This window comes from Sus scrofa, chromosome 1 (assembly GCF_054392235.1).
Source record: "Sus scrofa isolate SSC_HxYL_T2T_F1_AM1 chromosome 1, Sscrofa_HxYL_maternal_Yorkshire_Landrace_v2.0, whole genome shotgun sequence".
Lineage (NCBI taxonomy): Eukaryota > Metazoa > Chordata > Mammalia > Artiodactyla > Suidae > Sus > Sus scrofa.
Genome location: NC_139383.1, coordinates 240,441,219 through 240,460,526, shown reverse-complemented (window position 1 = coordinate 240,460,526; position 19,308 = coordinate 240,441,219). Strand labels below are relative to the sequence as shown.

The following is a 19,308-nucleotide window of genomic DNA, read 5'->3' as shown; positions in this document are numbered from 1 at the left end:
TTGTTTCTCACTTATGGTGAAATCTTTGTGTAGCATATTTTGAAGAATTTATAGGAGGTAAAACCAAACCAATGTCCAAATGTGCTTCCAATAGGGCAAGGGATTCAACCCCATTGTAAGAGTCTTAGAGTGGGGGTCTAAGCTGACAGTATCATAAAGGCTAAGTTGAAGGCCCCCAAAATACTCTGAGCACTTCACAATACACTAGGAGATTTTGCCCAAGGAAAAAAGATTATTTGGGCCCAAGAATAGCCTTTCACCTCATTAGGAAGACCTGTAGTCTGCAACCAGTGTGATCAAGGATGAGTTGGACCAGCCTGTCCCTCCTTGGACCACTACACCCACCCTCAGCTTGGCCTTAACAATGGATTGGCTGTTCTGTGAACTAAGACTTCACTGAGTGTCCTTTATGTGGTCAGAATGGTGTTGAGCTCTATCAGAGTTGTATAAAGCAGGGAATTCCATCAGGTTGACTCTGCCAGCAGGCAGCCGATTGTTGAACCCCCTCAGCTGTGGGGGGCTTGTTTGTTCAGCCCTGCTCTGTGCTTCATTTCCAGAGGATCCTACAGCCAACAGAGATTCTGGCCAAGAGTCAGAGTCTATTCCAGAATACACGGCGGAAGAGGAGCGGGAGGACAACCGGTTGTGGAGGACCGTGGTGATTGGAGAACAAGAGCAGCGGATTGATATGAAGGTCATCGAGCCGTACAAGAAAGTCATTTCTCATGGAGGTAGTCAGACTTTGCAAATCTAGGAAGTGGCGAATGGGGTGGCCATAGTTTTAATTAAAAAGCAAAACTAGGATTCTTTGCAGCATGATGTCCCAAAACCCTGTTGGGCAGTCAACATTCAGGGTTCGTACAGCTAAGTGTATTGTTTCATGCTCAGTTCAGCAAACACTGGAAAGCCTACTATGCAAAATAACCTTTCCAATTTGAAAAATGCTTTTCATGCTACTTATCTATAGCTGTAATCATCTGTGCAAATTTCTTGAAAGCCAGAGTTGTGCAATTAAAATAACATCTCCTTGGAATTCATATGGGTTGGTGGTAGGGTTTAATTGAATTGTTCTGAGTCCATCCTACCAGGGCCTGCAGTAAGATCAGTACTCCAGAAGTGCTTCTAATGCCAGAACAATGTTTTGAATCCTCTTCAGAAGCTTTAGGAGGTCTTTTTAGACTCAGCCTGGGTCTTTTTTTTTTTTTTTTTTTTTTTTTAACTGAAATTTGCTTTTCTAAAAACTCTATTATCTGTGCCTGACAACAGCCAGTTCCAGCCCAAACCTCCACCTGCTTCATGAGGGACAAGGGAGAAAGCCTCTGTTTTGTCTTTTCACTGCTTTCTTAGAGCTCCAGGAGGCTCGATTAATTTGGGATTCCCAAAAAGCCACGAGCACAAGCAACACATTGAACGTTGACAACTTCAGAAAACATAAACAGCTTTTTGGTTTTTCTGCTGCATGCACAGCTTCCCTGCGGCACCACCCTAACCACTCAGCTGTTCCAGAAAAAGTGTAAGCTGACAAGGCAATTGTTCACCCTTCCTTCACGAGGACAGGGAAATAAGTGTCTTAGCACTGCATTAAACCTGGAGCTTTTGTTTTCTAACAAGCAGAAGGACATTTTATTTTTTCCCTCCAACTTTCCTCACCACAGGTTTTCCACTTTCTGCCCCATGCATTGCTACCTCCATGTAAGTATCAGGACCATCCAGGCCCCCCTCCTCCCATGAAAGTGAAGGAAAATGCCTGACCTTGACCTTCCTTTTTCCTGCCTCACCATTTGCCATGAAATGGTAATATGGCCCTGTGGTAGTTGCTGGGGTGGCTGGGGACAGTTTCCTCTATGGGGAGACTTTTCCCACAGCCCTTTGGAATGAAAACAGGCCTAATCTTGCTGTGACAGACAGCTGGCCATAGAGTCAACCCTGTTGTTCTCCTAATGAAAACAACAACCTAACATCATCCAGATCTTTCCCAGGTCATACCTCCTTTGCACCACCCATCAGGTATTTTGGACTTGTTGGCTTTTTAGAAATGAAAAGAAAACAAAACAGAAGCTGACTATAAAATAGCCTGTGCTCATTCTACAAAGTACAAGAACTTGAGAAAAGTTTTCATCATCCATCACAGTCGCCCAGTGGTAATCCCTGCCCATTTTTACCAGTCAGGGTCATAAGTTAAAATTCCCTTGGAGTTCCTGCTGTGGTGCAATAGGATTGGTGGCATCTTGGGAGAACTGGGATGTAAGTTCGATCCCTGGCCTGGCTTTGCTGCCGCTGTGGCTTAGGTCCAACTATGGCTTGGATCTGATCCCTGGCCTGGGAACTCCATATGCCATGAGGCAGCCAAAAAAGGAAAAAAAAAAACAAAAGAGAGAGTCCTTTTTTTGGTGAAGGCAGCAGGCTCACAGCCTCACTGCTGTTGGAAGGCTGAACTAGCTCTTATTACCCCAGCAGCCTCACCTGCTTATTCTTTTCAGCCATAGTGAGGTTACATGGGTGGGTGGGTTGAGCCCATTGGTCTGTTGCCTGAATCAGGAGTGATTTATCATCAGTGCACTTGGGTCAAAAGAAAAAGCCACTGCTTCAGCCTATTACATCCTTGGTGAAAATTCACCTGACACCTGAGGGATAACCTGGTTTGCTGTGCCCTCCATCCCTGCCACCTCCTCCCTTGGCATTTGCTTGTCTCCTGTCTGTGCTGTGAGCTCCTTTTTGTTCTGTGTGACTTCTGGTTTGAGTGTGAAGGCCTCCTTTCCTCCCCGCACCCTCCAGCTCTGCCTCAAACTTCTCCAGGCGCCAGCCCGCATGAATGTGCCTCTGGCCACGTTAAGGTGATGCCACCTCCGCCTGAGCAGCATATGTTGCTTATTTTGCTAAAGCTTTGTCTGCTGTCTTGGAGGCTCACACCACTTTCTTAGACCTTGGCGATGCTCAAGCCACACTCCCTAGTTACCAATCCTTTGAGTTTGTCCTCCTGGCTTCTGATGAGCATTTAAAAAGCAGCACTCCTTAGGGAACATGGATGTTGTCATGGTGTCTTACATTTTGCTAGGAGGCAGTTTTCCCACTCAGGCCAGTAGTAAAGTGCTAACTGTCCAGTGCTCTGGGCAGCAGGACTGCAAGATGGGGGTGATTAAAAGACCTGCCAAGGAGTTTCCTTTGCAGCTCAGTAGAAACGAGCCCAACTAGTATCTATGAGGATGCGAGTTGGATCCCTAGCCTTGCTCAGTGGGTTAAGAATCCTGCATTGCTGTGAGCCATGGTATAGGTCGTAGAGATGGCTTGCTGTGGCAGTGGTGTAGGCTGGCAGCTGCAGCTCTGATTTGTCCACTAGCCTGGAAACTTATATTGCCTTTTGCAGCCCTAAAAAGGCAGGGGGGAAAAAAAAAAAGGCACTGCCAATGTTTGTTGCAAAGCCAGGCCCTGCCAAGTGTCCGTAGCAGTTGGGAACATCTGTGTTTAAGAGCAAGCATTCTCTGAACCAATAATTGAGCTCACAGCTTTGGTGACCTCCACATGGCCCATGTATAAGAACAGGATTAAAGACCCATCTTGGCCACCAATTAGCCTGTGACCTTAGTACCTTGGTTAACTCCCCTGAGCCTCAGTTACCTTAGCAGTCAAGAAAGGGTGATTGCAAAGCCAGTGTCACCTCCTGCAAGCCCATGAGTAATATCTCTGCCATCTGCTTAAATTAAAAAGCAAAGAATGAGAAGTCTGGGTGGTTTGGATCAGCCAACAGGTTGGGGTCACCTTGAGGCCAGAACTGGTGTTTTTGAACCTGACGCAGAAAACACAATGATATAACCAAGGGCAGTCATGCCAAAGCATTGTAACGAGGAGTTTCCTGTTTTGTGTGTTTACTTCTCATTTCATTATAGGAGACTCAGGTAACCTTCTCTGCAGTATTGCTGAACAAATGCTCCTGGCAAGGATGAGAAGAGTTGCAGGCTGGGGTGTGTGTGTGTATGTTTTGGTTGCGACTGTGGCATCTTTCCTTCTCTCTCCATTCCATTTGCTGGCCAGCAAACTTGTGTTGCGTGCCTTTTATGCCTGTCTGTTCTGCCACAGGTAAGGTTTGCATCATTGCTTCTGAGGGTCGCAGGAGGTGCCACACACCTCAGCACACACAGCCCAGGTTCACTCCAGCGTTACCGGGAAGAGAGTCTGATAAAGTACATGTTTTAGAAATTCAAACTTCACACAAGCCATGCACTTACTGTCAGGCAACTTCTCTTGCCTGAGTTGCATATTTAGTGTGGAAATTGGTTTAGCTGACCCCCTTGAAGGCATAGATGTGGGACAAAACGCAAATAGTCCTGTTCTTTCACATTACTGCACTTTGCCAGCAATTACTGTCTGAAATAGTTTCAAAGCCTAACAGCAGCAGCACCAGCTCTTGATGTAGAAGGAAGACTTTCATGAGGAAATCTTCTCTTTCATTCCCTACATCCTACATTTTCTCTCCTCCTGTTTTCCTCCTTTCTTTTGCCTCTTTTTCCCTTCCTGCAATTCCTCTGTCCCAAAGTACAAAAATCCATCCTATGTCAATTTCAGTGATTTTTTTTTTTAATAGAAAGAGATTCCCGATTTAGGCAATGATGAGGAAGTGGTAAGTTGATCCTTAAGGATTCCTGTGGTTAAATGAACCCAAGTGAATGCCACAACAGTCCAAGTCCAGACAGCAGTGACACAAAGAGCTGAATTGCCATTTAAGATGACTTCTGAAGTACTATTTATAAATCTCTGCCTTTCCTTAAAAAAAATTCTTAAAAATTCCCCAGAAAGAGAGGAAAAAAAGCAACCCAAAGTAACTGATCAGTCATGATCTTGAAATTATCCTGACACCCTGGAGCCAGACAGCCAGATTTAGACATATGCCTTTGAGGAGTTCCTACTGTGGCTCAGCAGTAACGAACCCGACTAATATCCATGAGGACGCAGGTTGGATCCCTGGCCTCACTCGATGGGTTGAGTATCTGGCATTACCGTGAGCTGTGGTACAGGTCGCAGACATGGCTCGGATCTGGCATTGCTGTGGCTGTGGCCGGTGGCTGTGGCTCTGATTCAGCCCCTAGCCTGGGACCTTCTGTGTGTGGCCCTAGAAAGGAAGGAAGGAAGGAAGGGGGATGTCTTTGAAAGGAGGCTTTTGTACATTTTTAAGATGGATTCACTATGTCTATTGTCTCTTTTAATGAACTTGGTCTTTTTCCTTTTGCTGAGTCTGAATTGCATGCTTTCATGGTATTAGGATTAGTATCACGAAGCCACCCAATCCTTGGTGGATTTCTATTCAGTTATGAATCTTCCTAAATGAAATCATTAGAACAAACAGTTCTCGTATTCAAATGTATTGCCCTCTGCTGTTTTCCTTCAAGCCACATTGTAAAAAGAAATTGGTAAATAGCTACCTGTTGGAAAAGATGGAACTAAAGCAAAAAATCTAGAGAGAAGCTACTGCAATCCTGTTTGGCAAATATGTGTTTCATCAGGGATATGCTTATATAGGTAGCATTTTCGAACATGTGTAGCATAAACACTATGTACAGCAACCTCAAATTAGTAGTATGCACAAACCCACAATTTGATGTATTTTTAGTTGGTATCACTTTCTTCCCCACCTCCTTTGTGGTGGCGTCATACTCTCTATCCTTGTAGAGAATATCTTATTAAATTGCTTTTCAAGAGTTAAGCCCATGCAAATCTATATCCAGCCAGTATTTTACTGCCTTGTAATCACCAGAGGGGTATTTAGAGTACTGAAAAAGTGAAACACTGAGTTCTGCTCAGGCTTGAGGGTGTTTCCTGTCCTCCTACTCTAATCTTTGAGGAAATCTCTGTGTGGTGATTCTGAAGTGCAGAACTACGTTATAGGACACAGATCACACATGTTTAAAAGAGATACTAAAAAATAAAAATAGAGGGCATTGCTTTCATTTCTAAGTCTGGCAGACATTTGAAAATGAACAAACAAGAACTCCTGGAGATTTGACCAACCCTTGCCATGAATTTCAGAGATGAGCTCAGGGAACACAGAGCTGGCTTCAAGGATGAGGCAGAGCTTTCAAAAGTAGGTAGAAGGTTCTGAGATGTCTCTACATTTTCCTTGACCCCTAGAATTTCAGTGGCCACACCTGCCTCCTATTTTCTCACTGCTACCAGCAAATAGCTCTTCCACACCCACCCTCCCTTGCCAGTAATTCATGTTACCCGAAAGTAATTCTCAAGTTTTCCCCAAAGCACTTATTTTCCAAAAATTCAAAGAGAGGCAGGCTTTAACCAGGCCCTTCTAGAGTTTGGCCCTTTCTTAAAAAACTAGGGTTTGAATTCTGACCTCAGTTACTCTAGGCCTGACCAGAACTTTCCATGTGTCCCTACACTGTCTGTTGCACCTAAGGTCCCACGGATGCTATGGGAAAGTGCACCAGGCCTCAGAATCAAACTAAAGGTGTTTTCCTTACCTACTCACTAGTATCTGGTCACTGGAGTGTGTGAGTCTCAGGTTACATTGCAGGTCGGTGGCTAAATTTTTCCCCTCAAATTAACCAAGCTCTAAAACTAGGAGGAACTAAAGAGGATCAAACAGAATCTCTTTCTTGGCTATGAAAGGAGGGAATATTATATAAATTCACTTTTTTTATTATATAAATAAGAAGCTCTTAAGTAAAAAATGTTGCCCCCATCCTTTGATAAGTTGAATATTTAAACACCAATTTATGACTATGTACAACATATATAATCATCCATAATACATGAATACTCAATATTTGCAAATACATTCACACTATATGTTTAAGAATCTACTTAATTTATATCTGAACCACCGAAGGATATGTGTAAATACTTACAGGAGAATAATCTATATAGTACCCATTTAAAGATAGACCTATTACATCCACATACACTTTCCAAGGCTTCCAGATTTATCCTTTAGGTTAAATATTTTGTGTTGTTAAGAGCTTTCACTTGGTTACAAATGTCTTTTTGTTTGTCCCCCAGGATACTATGGGGACGGCCTAAATGCCATCATTGTGTTTGCTGCCTGTTTTCTGCCAGACAGCAGTCGGGCGGATTACCACTATGTCATGGAAAATCTTTTCTTGTGAGTGATACTTACGACAAAGTGCTTTGAGCTGCAGTCTGTGGGCATGTCATGGCAGATAGAGCATCTTTAATAAAAGGAAATCAGTGATGTAGAATATTCTATGCCTTTGATTAAAAGTCGATGAAATCTGTGTCGAGGAAAATTGCTCAAGAGACTAAAAGCTTTAGAGGAGCTGTTTTGTCAGAATAAATTGAAAACAAAATGCACAGTTTGGCCTGTATTTTAACATTCTGTAACATTTCCTTTGGCTGAGGTGTCATTTTTATTCCCTGATAACATGTTCTCAGTCAACTGATGATAACCTGACTTCATTTATATCTGCCGTCACTTAATCTGCCCTGAGCCTAGTATATAGTAACATTGTTGACATTTTTGAAAGTCAGGTTTCTAACCCACACATTTTTCAGGTGTACTAGCATTAAAAGAGAGAGAGGGGAGAGAGAGAGAGACAGATAACAAATAAATGAATAATACTCTCAGAGAAATGATCTTAGGTAACTGCAGTCTTCTCAAGGTGAAGAGGTAATATGTGCAACCATTCTTAAATGTCATGCACCCTGTAATTTAAGTGTTATATAATTATGGGAAAATAAGATGAACTCTTTCATGTGGGAACTGACAACACTCCTCTTCCTTCCTGTGATCAGATATGTAATAAGTACTTTAGAGCTGATGGTAGCTGAAGACTATATGATTGTGTACTTGAATGGTGCAACCCCAAGACGGAAAATGCCAGGGCTGGGCTGGATGAAGAAATGCTACCAGATGATTGACAGACGGTATGTAGACGCCATTATTTAATCACTATTTTGACCTCCTCCACAACGTCCATCTCCAGTTAGGTTTTAATTTACCAAAATTGCAGTCACAATTTAGGAACACTGAATTAATGAAGAATTGGGGTAATAAATTATAAAAGTATTAATCAAAGTGTTACTTGATGCCCCAAATCTGAAATAAGGCAACTCTTGCTTTATTTTGTTCAATGCTGAAATCTTTTTGTTAAATGTTGTAAAATACTTGGTGACCAAGTATTTTAAAGTATGCCCATCCTTTTGCCACATGGAGGTGCAATTTGAGCTGAAAAACCAAAGTATCTGGGAGTCGTTATTGATATCACGTGACCTTGCTGATGTTTTTATGCACTAGGACGATTGTGACTTAGGCAACCCTTGTTCTCTTATTTCAACATTCACTGTTAATTCTGGCCCATGGGGGGACCTTTCTGTACTCTTTCCTCAAGCTACATCACTTCTGTCCATGCTGGTTTTATTAGAACAAAACACGTGGTCGCCATCTATAGGAGAATGGCCATAATAAGCATAGAGGTTTATGATGTCTACCATATGTGTGGCTTCCCCTCAGATGTGAGTGTCCTGTTATAGTAACTAAAATCTATTTCACCATCCAAATGTACACAAGTAGCATTGCTAATGCTGAGAAATATGTCTGAATATCAAAAACATTAAAATGATAATCTGTAGGTCATATAACCACATAATAGACTGTTACTATTTTCATTATACAGAAGAAACCAAGGCTCAGGTGAATTGGCTGAGTTGCTAGTAAAGAGCGTATTCATTTCAGACTGATAAAGATAATGGTGACAAAAATGAAAAGCATCATTAAACAAAAATATTCCAGGTCAGTTATAGATTTATGCACTCTAAGAATGTAGTATTCTATTTTATATTTATTCTATGGAGAAGTAAGATTTGAATCATGCAAATTTCAAATTATATCTTAAAAGGCATTCTTTTTATTAATCATGGCATTCTATACCTTCATACCAGATAACAGTAATTTATATAGAACTCCCTATTATTATATATGTAATTGTTTTTTCTCTTTTCAAAATAGGTTGCGGAAGAATTTAAAATCATTCATCATTGTTCATCCATCTTGGTTCATCAGAACAATCCTTGCAGTTACACGACCTTTTATAAGGTATGCTTGATATTGCAGTAGAATTAATACTACTTTAATTATAAAAATATGCATTCATTGTCCTCTAAACAATAATTCATAAACCAGCAGAGTATTTAGAAAAACATGTTTTACTTCTCCCTTTTCTGGAAATCTATTTTGGACCACCCAGCAAGAGACTCTGATTATGAGTGAGCAAATAAATAAATAAATAAAGGGGAGTTGCCGTCGTGGTGCAGCAGAACTGAATCTGACTAGTAACCATGAGGTTGCGGGTTTGATCCTTGGCCTTGCTCAGTGGGTTAAGGATCCCATGTTGCTGTGGCTGTGGTGCAGGCCAGCAGCTACAGCTCCAATCTGACCACCAGCCTGGGAATCTCCATAGGTCGAGGGTGCGGCCCTAAAAAGCAACAACAACAACAACAAAAGTGACCATATTTTCATAGTGAGTATTTTCTCCCCATAATTATAAATCATGACGTCTGTATTGGTTGCTGTAAACATTGAAGATGAAATAGTGAGGTTTCCAAGTCATATTACAAAAAGGCATAGATAGTACTTTTAAAGTAGTATGGTATTTCGTAGAGAATCAAAGAGGTAGAGTAACATGCACTGGAAAATAAAGACAAACTAAGGACAGAAAAAGAAGCCGTGCCTTGTTTAATTGTTCTGTTTCTTCTGAAGAAATATCATGAAGGTCAGCAAAGTTAGGTATAGAGTCTGAGCATCCATTTTGAGAGATTTGTTTTGATCATCTGTGAGGCTTCTTGGTTTAAATTCAGTTCAAATTGGTAAATATTTGTTCATGGTCTATTTTGTGTTAGATACTATATAACCTTAAATTTTGTAAGTGAAAAGATATGCCTTATATACATTATTGTATATATTTACCAGTGAAAAGAACAGTATGTATTTTCTAGAGAGCTTTAAATAGGATAGAATAGGGAGGGGCAACATAGGCGCGTGGGATTAAGAGGTACAAACCATTACGTATAAAATAAGCTACAAGGATATATTGTACAGCACAAAGAATATAGCTAGTATTTTATAACTTGAAATAGAGTGTAGTCTATAGAGAGATTGAATTACTATATTGTATGCTTGAAACTAATATAATTGTGAATCAACTGTACTTCAATTAACATGTGTATGTGTGTTTAGAATAATGTCTTGCCTAACATCAGGACAAAAATTGGATAAATTGAAATTTTTCTTTCTCAGAGTTACTGAATCGCTAAGAAAAATTCTAATCACTTCTGGGGGAAAAATTACAAGTTTAAATCCTTTCTCTTTTTTTACGTACATTTTACAGTACCTCCAAAGTCTACCTTTTTGTTCCATGTTCACTTAGATTTATTTCATTCTCATTTCCTACTTCCAACAATTGAGTAGTGTTGCCGAAACTCAGCTTCTGTTCACTGGTGCAGAATAGAAACACAGAGTTTGGAGTGAAGTAGAAAAGAATAGCTTTCTTGTTTTGCCAGGCCACGGGGGCCACAGCAAATAGTGCTGTCAAAACTGTTCTGCCCAGGATGGGGATAGTGAGGAGTCTTATAGTGTTGTAGGAGCAGGGCTGGATCAGCTTGTGGACATTCTTCTGATTGGTTGGTGGTGAGGTAACTGGAAATTAGCATCATCCACATTCTGGTTCCAACTGGTCTGGGGTCTCTGCACTTATGGGCATCAGGCAGTTAACTCCTTCCACCTGGTAGGGATTTCGATATCTGCAAAAAAGCTCGAGACATGGCTCAGAATATTATCTATAGCACTTGAGGAAGAACTAAATAGCCTTAATTTTGTTGAATGGCTAAACTATTATTATTTTGTCTTGCTTGACTGTTTTCCTCTTTTTCTATATTTTCCCATTTCTCTAATTAAATTTATTCTTTGACCAAAGTTCTATAGACAAAAGGCAGGCAGAGCACATGGGTGGTCTATTCTGGGAAGGTCCCACAGGCTCCTGCTTAGTTACAGTAGCAGGATTCAACTTAGTTTTCCTCTGGCAGAGATTAGCTCTTTACCATACTGTGTTAAATTACTTTTAAAAATAATATGAACTTTTAAGATATACAAAAAGCCACTTATTTTAATAACAGTGGAAAATGCTTTGATAGGGCGGGGGTAAGAGTCAACATACAATGAACAGCTTATGCAAACTTTAATGGCTGAAAAAGCAACATTAGAACTGATAGTGTTTCATTAATGTTTGTTTAATAATTCAACTTTCATGATTATAAAACAGATGTTTCCTCTTGATATTTTTATGGTAAGAATTTTTAAAAATTATTTACTTTATATTTCTTTTTTTAAACGATTTTTATTTTTCCTATTATAGTTGATTTACAATGTTCTGTCAATTTCTTTTTTTTTTTTTTTTGCTTTTTAGGGCCGTGCCCATGGCATATGGAGGTTCCCAGGCTAGGGGTCTAATCAGAGGTGTAGCCGATAGCCTACACCACAGCCACAGCAGCGTGGGATCTGAGCCGTGTCTGCAACCTACACCACAGCTCACGGCAATGCTGGATCCTTAACCCACTGATCGAGGCCGGGAATCAAACCTGCATCCTCATGGTTGCTAGTTGGATTTGTTAACCACTGAGCCACTGTGGGAACTCCTGTTCTGTCAATTTTTGCTGTACAACAAAGTGACTCAGTCGTACATACACAAACACACACACATATATATATATACACATTCTTTTTCTCACATTTTTCTCCATCATGTTCCATGACAAGTGACTAGATGTAGTTAACTATGCTATACAGCAGGATATCATTGCTTATCCATTCCAAATGTAATAGTTTGATTCTTCAAACCCCAAACTCCCAGTCCATCCCACTCCCTCTTCCCCTTGGCAACCACAAGTCTGTTCTTCATGACCATGAGTTTGTTTCTTTTCTGTAGAAATGTTCGTTTGTGCCATACATTAGATTCCAAATGTGAGTGATATATGGTATTTGTCTTTCTCTTTCTGACTTACTTCACTTAGTATGAGAGTCTCTAGTTCTATCCATGTTGCTGCAAATGGCATTATTTTGTTGTTTTTATGGCTGAATAGTATTCCATTGTGTATATGTACCACATCTCTCTCTTTTTTTTTTTTTTTTTTTTGTCTTTTTTGCTATTTCTTGGGCCGCTGCCGCGGCATATGGAGGTTCCCAGGCTAGGGGTCGAATCGGAGATGTAGCCACCGGCCTACGCCAGAGCCACAGCAACGCGGGATCCGAGCCGCGTCTGCAACCTACACCACAGCTCACGGCAACGCCGGATCATTAACCCACTGAGCAAGGGCAGGGACCGAACCCGCAACCTCATGGTTCCTAGTCGGATTCGTTAACCACTGCGCCACTACAGGAACACCTGTGTACCACATTCATCTGTCAGTGGACATTTAGGTTGGTTCCATGTCTTGGCTATTGTGAATTGTGCTGAAATGAACATAGGGGTACATTATCTTTTTATTAAAAAATGAGTATACTTCAACATTATTTATTGGAGGAAGTTTCCAAGATTATAACAATGATAACAAAATAATAAAATTATAGCAAGTAGTGCTGTGGTAAATCACATAAAATAATGGCTTATATTTATTGAGTGCTTACATGCTATTTTGTTTAACCCTAATGACAGTCCCCTGAAGGAAGTCTGCCTCCTTTTTCTGTTATATAGGGGAAAACCTGTGAGGTCAAATAAATTGTCTAAAGCAGGATCCAGCAAATCCATTCTGTAAAGGATCGGATATTAGATATTTTAAATGTTGTAGGCCATATGGTCTCAATCACAACTACTCAACTCTGTCATGGTAGGGCAAAAGCAGCCATAGGCAATGTGTAAATAAATATGTGTGGCTATGTTCCAGTACAACTTGATTTATAAACACTGAAGTGGAATTTTCTGAAATTTTTTACATGTCACAAAATCTTGTTTTGATCATTTTTCAGCCATTTAAAAAAAATGTAAAAGCATTCTTAGCTCAAGGACTATTTAAAACAGTCATGATCTGGCTTTGGCCCACGAGCCATAGTTTGCCAGCCCCGGGTCTAAGGTAACATAGCTGGTGAACAACAGACTCAGCCTTTGAACCCAATGTCTACCTAATTGTAAAGAACACACATTTTAAGCACATTATATTCTTCAGTTTCATCATGTAGTAAGACCCCCTTGAAAGATCCTCCTGTGAATCAGTGTACAGCAGTGTAACCAATTTTTAGACCTGAGAAAAGTTGGTCACTAAATTATATTATAGGTCTTATCACTGCTAAAGGGTAATTCCTATGATAGAGGTATATGGCAAATTCATTTTTTAAAAAAATTGTGTATTTTTTATTTTTTATTTTATTTTATTTTTATCTTTTTGCTATTTCTTGGGCCGCTCCCGCGGCATATGGAGGTTCCCAGGCTAGGGGTCGAATCGGAGCTGTAGCCACCGGCCTACGCCAGAGCCACAGCAACGCGGGATCCGAGCCGCATCTGCAACCTACACCATAGCTCACGGCAGCACCGGATCGTTAACCCACTGAGCAAGGGCAGGGACCGAACCCACAACCTCATGGTTCCTAGTCGGATTCGTTAACCACTGCGCCACGACGGGAACTCCAAAATTGTGTATTTTTTAAATTGAAATATAGTTAATTTTAGATATTATGTTTTTTGTATAAAACAAAGTGATTTAGATAATATATATCTTCTTATATACATTATATTTTTCATTATGGTTTATTTTGAGATATTGAATACAGTTCCCTGGGCTATGTACAGTCCTTGTTGTTTATGTTATATATAGTAGTCTATATTTGCTAATCCAGTTCTCTTTAATTTATCTCTCCCCCCTCAAATTTATTTTTTTTTAATGAATTGTGTCTAGCATTGGGTTGGGTGCTAGAGGCTGAGAAATTAGTGAATTGCTATCCTTAAGGAGCTCACAGCCTGGCAGCTGACAGAGACAGACTAGTAAACAGCTGTAATACAGGGTACAGAGGAAGCATGAAAAGGGGGAGCTTAGAACTCAAGGTAAGGGTAAGTTTTAAGGTAACAGGTGGAACGTGAATACTAGGAGTCAAATCAAGAGAGGCTTTCCAGAAGAATGAGCCCTCAAGGTGAGTTTTGAAGAACTGATGGGATTGGCTAGGTAAAACCAGGTAGAGGAAACAGCAGGTACCAACACACCAAGAAGGAGAGAACATGGCATGTTTAGAAAACTATATATTCCAGTGAACCTAACACCAGAGCTGGAGGTTTCCCCCTTGCATGACTTGTCCTCTTATTCCACTCCGTCTTTTATCAAAACCTGAATTTAGTTCAAGAACTCAGAGGAAGGAAGTGGCCTAATGTAGCATAGCATTGGTAGTGTCTGTTCACCCAAGATTTACCAGGAGGACTGAAAATGACCATTCACAGATGAAAGTTTATTCACAAGGTCACAGCCAGTGGCCCAGGGTCAAAACTGCAAGTCAGATGTGAAAGACAGATGTATAAAAAAATCGACCTTGAAAAGACTTCCTATGAGAATGCACAGTAGTTGAGCAGAAGGCAGTACAGTTGGCAGGTAGCTCAGCATCACCCTAGTAGACTGGGGAGGCCGCTCCATTAGAGACCATTCAAAAAAGTCTGATGCTTGATCAGGTTCCCTTTCAAGTAGTAGTTGTTTCTTTCTTTTTTTCTTTCTTTCTTTATTTTTAGAATTAGTTTGCTATTAAACCAACAATACGAAAATGTCTTCTTATAAAATGCCTTCTTAAAAAACTTACAAAAGTTCTAAAAAAATGCCACCTTCTTATAGAACTTACAAAACTTCTTAAAAAATCATTGTAGATCAGACCAAGTTCTTCCTTCCACAATTACTGATTCCTCTTCCCAACCCCCTTTCTTAGAGGCAAATTCCTTTATTAATTTCAGGGGTCTCCTTGCAAGTTGTTTTCTATGCATTTATACACATCTAAAATGATACCACTGAAAAACAACATGGTTAAGTCAACTATACTCCAATAAAATTAAGTTAAAAAATAAAATGACAACATTGAGATGAAAGCTGTTTGTAATTCAAATCCAGTTACTGGAACATGTTCTTTGAACATTGGTCCATCTGGAATGAACTCTCAAAACAAACTCTTTTTATAAACTAAATAAATATTTAAAATAAAACTAAAAAAAAAAAAGAAAATATATCAACCTTGGTAGATTCCGAAAGAAATATTGACAAGATTTTTGTTTGTTAAAGACAAATAAACAAGCAAACAAAGCCAAACAGACCATAAACCAGTGACAATTCAGAGGCTAGGTGATGTGTGGATGAGAGTGTGGACCCTGCAGTCAAGCTGCCCAGCTTTATTTATTTATTTATTTATTTGCTTTTGGGGGCCATACATGTGGCATATGGAAGTTTCCAAGCTAGGGGGGGTCAAATAGGAGTTACAGCTGCTGGCCTATGCTACAGCCACAGCAACTCGGGATTTGAACTACGTCTTCGAACTACACCACAACTCAGGGCAACACCAGATCCTTAACCCACTGAATGAGGCCAGGGATTGAACCTGCATCCTCACGGATACTGGTTGGGTTAGTAACCCACTGAGCCACAACAGGAACTCTCAGGCTGCCCAACTTTAAATTTAGCCTCTGCCACTTAACCTAAGGTGAAACCGGGGCAAGTAACTCCCTGTTTTGAGTTTCCTTATCTTTAAAAAGAGAATACTAATAGTACCTGCTTTGTTAGGCTGTCATAGGAAATGAATTAGTCTATATAAACAAAACAGTATCTGACACAGAGTAACTACCCAAATAATGGAGCCCTTCTTCTTAGTAAGAGTACTGGGGCAAGGTGGTAAGGGTTTTCAGGAAGAATTCGCAGGCTTAGGAGGGGTGAAGGAGCGACTAACATCTTTTTTCTTTTCTTTTTTTTTAGTTCAAAATTCAGCAGTAAAATTAAATATGTCAGTAGCTTATCGGAACTCAGTGGGCTGATCCCAATGGATTGCATCCATATTCCAGAGAGCATCATCAAGTAAGTCCTGGGGGTTTTGAAGATGTGGTAAGAAATATTGCATGTCTGGAGAAGGAGACTGGAAAATAACTCATTTCTGGAATATGGGGAGATGCCATTATCTCCTATTTAAAACAAATAGGAAATATTCTCCAATAAACATATTTCTTTTCTTATAACCCAGAGATAACTGTTCTGTTCTTTCAGATCTTCCTTCACATAATCTTCTCTCACATAATCTTCTATCGATATTACTGAGATTTGCTAATTTTACCCTGAATTTACTACCATTTTGGAGAAAGCATAGATTTAACCTTAATCAGTATATGTGTTACTTGTGCCTCTCATGCCACACAGATACAGTAGATTCTGAGCATAGCATGGATTTCTTTATTGTCTTCTGTAAAACAATTTATCTGCTTGACCCTCGGAAAAGAGAAAAAAATGACCCTTTCTCTGTTTTTTTCTAAGTCCTTTCTCTTCATGATTCCCTTCAGGTGAAAGATAAAGCAGAGTGGTGAGTGGTGTAGTTAGGAATGATTTCTTCATTCAGTACAGGGGGGGAAGCCTGTAGGAAGAAAGCATGGATACTGAAGGTTGCAGAATTATGCTGCAAAAATAATAAGTAAAAAGTTAACTGAACAACTGCTTGGAGCTGGGACTTCAAAACATGATGCTGGAGAATGAACCCTCCTCATTGGTTCACTGTTGCAAAGAACTATTGTTTACTGTCGATCATGTTTTTCTTTCACTCTGTCTGATTCACTCGTTTTCTGTCTGATTAGAATCAGGAGGCATGTAGCCATCAGCTCAGAGAAAGCAGACAAGGATACCCCATTTTTCTCCAAAAAACGGAAAGCAAAATGGACCTCCCGATTTGGGCTTCCAAAAGAATCTCCTCACTTAAAAAAAAACGGGGCGGGGGGGGCCACAAAAACTGGAAGGAAAAGACTATCATTTAATGTGTCTCTACTGCTGGGCATAAGTGCTCTATTTAGATCCTTCATTTAATCCTCACAGTAAACTCCCATTTATAGATAAGGAAGATAACGTAGGAAAGGGAAGTTACTTATGCAGAGTATAAACAGGAACAAGGGAGATGGAATTAGAATTCAAAGCCAAGTCAGTCTGGCAGCAAAATTCCCATGCCCCTTTCTAGCAGCTTTCTTTACCTCCCTTAAAATATCCATCTAAAGTCAAAGCTCAGGAGTAAGCTGCATCTGGCTTTCCTACATCCCAGTATCAGGTGTAAACAGAGGATACTGACTGGGTTTAGAACATTTGCCAGTTGTCTCAGCTGAATCAAGCAGTGTTCATAATTCATAAGTTCCTAATGGTGGCTCTTACCATCACTAGCTTCATAGCATTCCCATAAACTGCACAGCTCTGGCCTGCTGCCTCAAAAAAGGCACCCCATCCTCCATATCCCACTTCTAGTCTTTAAATTAAAAAGTACTGGAGTTCCCGTCGTGGTGCAGTGGTTAACGAATCCGACTAGGAACCATGAGGTTGCAGGTTCGATCCCTGGCCTCGCTCAGTGGGTTAATGATCCAGTGTTGCCGTGAGCTGTGGTGTAGGTCACAGATGCGGCTCAGGTCCCGCGTTGCTGTGGCTCTGGTATGGGTTGGCGGCTACAGCTCCAATTAGACCCCTAGCCTGGGAACCTCCATATGCCGCAGAAGCGGCCCAAGAAATGGCAAAAAAAAAAAAAATATATATATATATGTGTGTGTGTGTGTGTATTTATATATATATAAATTAAAAAGTACTGGAGCACCCACCTCTTATAGTGCTGTCTCTCTCTGCAAAAGTTGACAAATTCATTCTCTCTTCAAGTGGAAATGAGCACTGGCCACTTTCTAGGTAAATACTGTACCACTTCCCCTGTAGCAGCAGGAAAAAGAAGAGAAGAGACTGAGCTTTGGAGGCTTAGCATTAGATTTGAACCTTCCCACCTTCCTCTCTGAGACTTCAGACAACCTATTAAAAACTCTCTGAATCTCAGCTTCAGCATCCATAACATGAGAAAGGAAGGAACAATTAATTCATGGAAAACTCCTAAGGACTGAATGAAATCAGTGTTCATAAGGTGTTCAGGAAGCCTCCTGGCACAAAGCTGGTAATCCAGAATATTACTTATTATCATTGTATTGCTTTTTTAAAAATTTATTTCAGGCAAGAAATAGCTGTATTAGGATAGGACACTTAACGAGAGATGCAAGCGGGCAGGCAAGGAGGTTCTGCCCCCACCCCACTATGTTGCCTTTAGAGACTCATTATCATATGGGAAAGTTTGATGGAGAACTTAGACATGCCTTAGGTACTTTTCATTCATCTACACCTAGCAGTGTTCAGGGACTCCAGTTTGGGATGTTTCTTCAGGAGGAAGGGTTCCATTTGGAAAGCTTTACCCCTGGAGGAAGAAATTTACAACCATGCCCATCCTCCCCACGTGTCCATGACGTCTCCTGTCTTTCGAAGTCCATCTCCTCTGGATGTCCTTTCTCATTTCTGTAACAGAGACCTTCATTGCCTCATTTTCATACTATGCCATTTTCCTAACTGATAACAAGCCATAGCTCCTTCCTATTACGTAGTAGCATTGAGAGGATCTGATCTCAGCCAGTCCTGAGACCAGTATTCAGCTGGAATGGAGCCTATCATCAAAAGGCTTAACTGAAAGAAAAACAAGCCTGATCTATAATCAGATTTATAGTCATTGATTACAATTCTTGTTATTTGTGGCACTGATGTTCCTACAAATACAAGCACTGAACCATTGCCTCGGAAGAGTATAGGGCTAAGTTTCTTTGAGCACCCAGTCACAACATTTTCATTTACTGATTAACATATAACCTGTTTTCTATGCATTTCGGTTTAAAGATACCACATTTGATCTACATTGTTGGTTCACTAACCTTGAACTCATGACCCACACAATATAACTCACTGATGAAAGCTTACCCATCACACATATATTCTCCCTAAGGCACATCACAGCCTCATGTGCTTAGGAACGCTATATTAGGTACTTAAGCACAATGTTTGGGCAACCTTTTAAATAAAGAAATCGCCAGCAAAAACACAAAAATGAGAAAAATGTGGCAGTACAGAGACTGTAAAAAGGCCATTTGTTTCCAGCATGAGAGCTGAGACGAGAAAGCAGAGCTTCTCCTGGTTCCACCTCAGCTGGGAACCCACACATCAGGTGACTCAAATTTTGGGTCACTCTATAAATGTTCACAAGTGACCATGAAAGTGCCATGGGTGTTGATTTTGAAGTTTGCAACTATG

General features: G+C 40.4%; 1 protein-coding gene and 1 long non-coding RNA gene across 10 annotated transcripts in view; one reads left to right on the top strand and one right to left on the bottom strand.

Annotated features, from left to right (window-relative positions):
* The window catches only part of PRUNE2 (prune homolog 2 with BCH domain), a 372,059-nt gene that overhangs the window by 337,462 nt on the left and 15,289 nt on the right, over window positions 1–19,308 (top strand). For 8 of the 9 annotated variants that reach the window (XM_084988095.1, XM_084988073.1, XM_084988063.1 and 5 more), the window contains 5 exons: window positions 558–731; window positions 7,003–7,105; window positions 7,756–7,887; window positions 8,969–9,055; window positions 15,937–16,035. In XM_084988095.1, coding sequence (XP_084844221.1) covers window positions 558–731; window positions 7,003–7,105; window positions 7,756–7,887; window positions 8,969–9,055; window positions 15,937–16,035 — 595 coding nt within the window. Of the gene's footprint in view, window positions 1–557; window positions 732–3,884; window positions 3,960–7,002; window positions 7,106–7,755; window positions 7,888–8,968; window positions 9,056–15,936; window positions 16,036–19,308 lie in introns of all 9 variants that reach the window. The other variant, XM_084988051.1, reaches the window with a different exon arrangement.
* LOC146407069 (uncharacterized) lies at window positions 8,845–17,905 on the bottom strand. Its single transcript, XR_014823017.1, has 2 exons — window positions 17,796–17,905; window positions 8,845–10,758 (listed from the first exon to the last, which is right to left on the bottom strand). It is a non-coding gene; the product is annotated as an uncharacterized LOC146407069 (long non-coding RNA).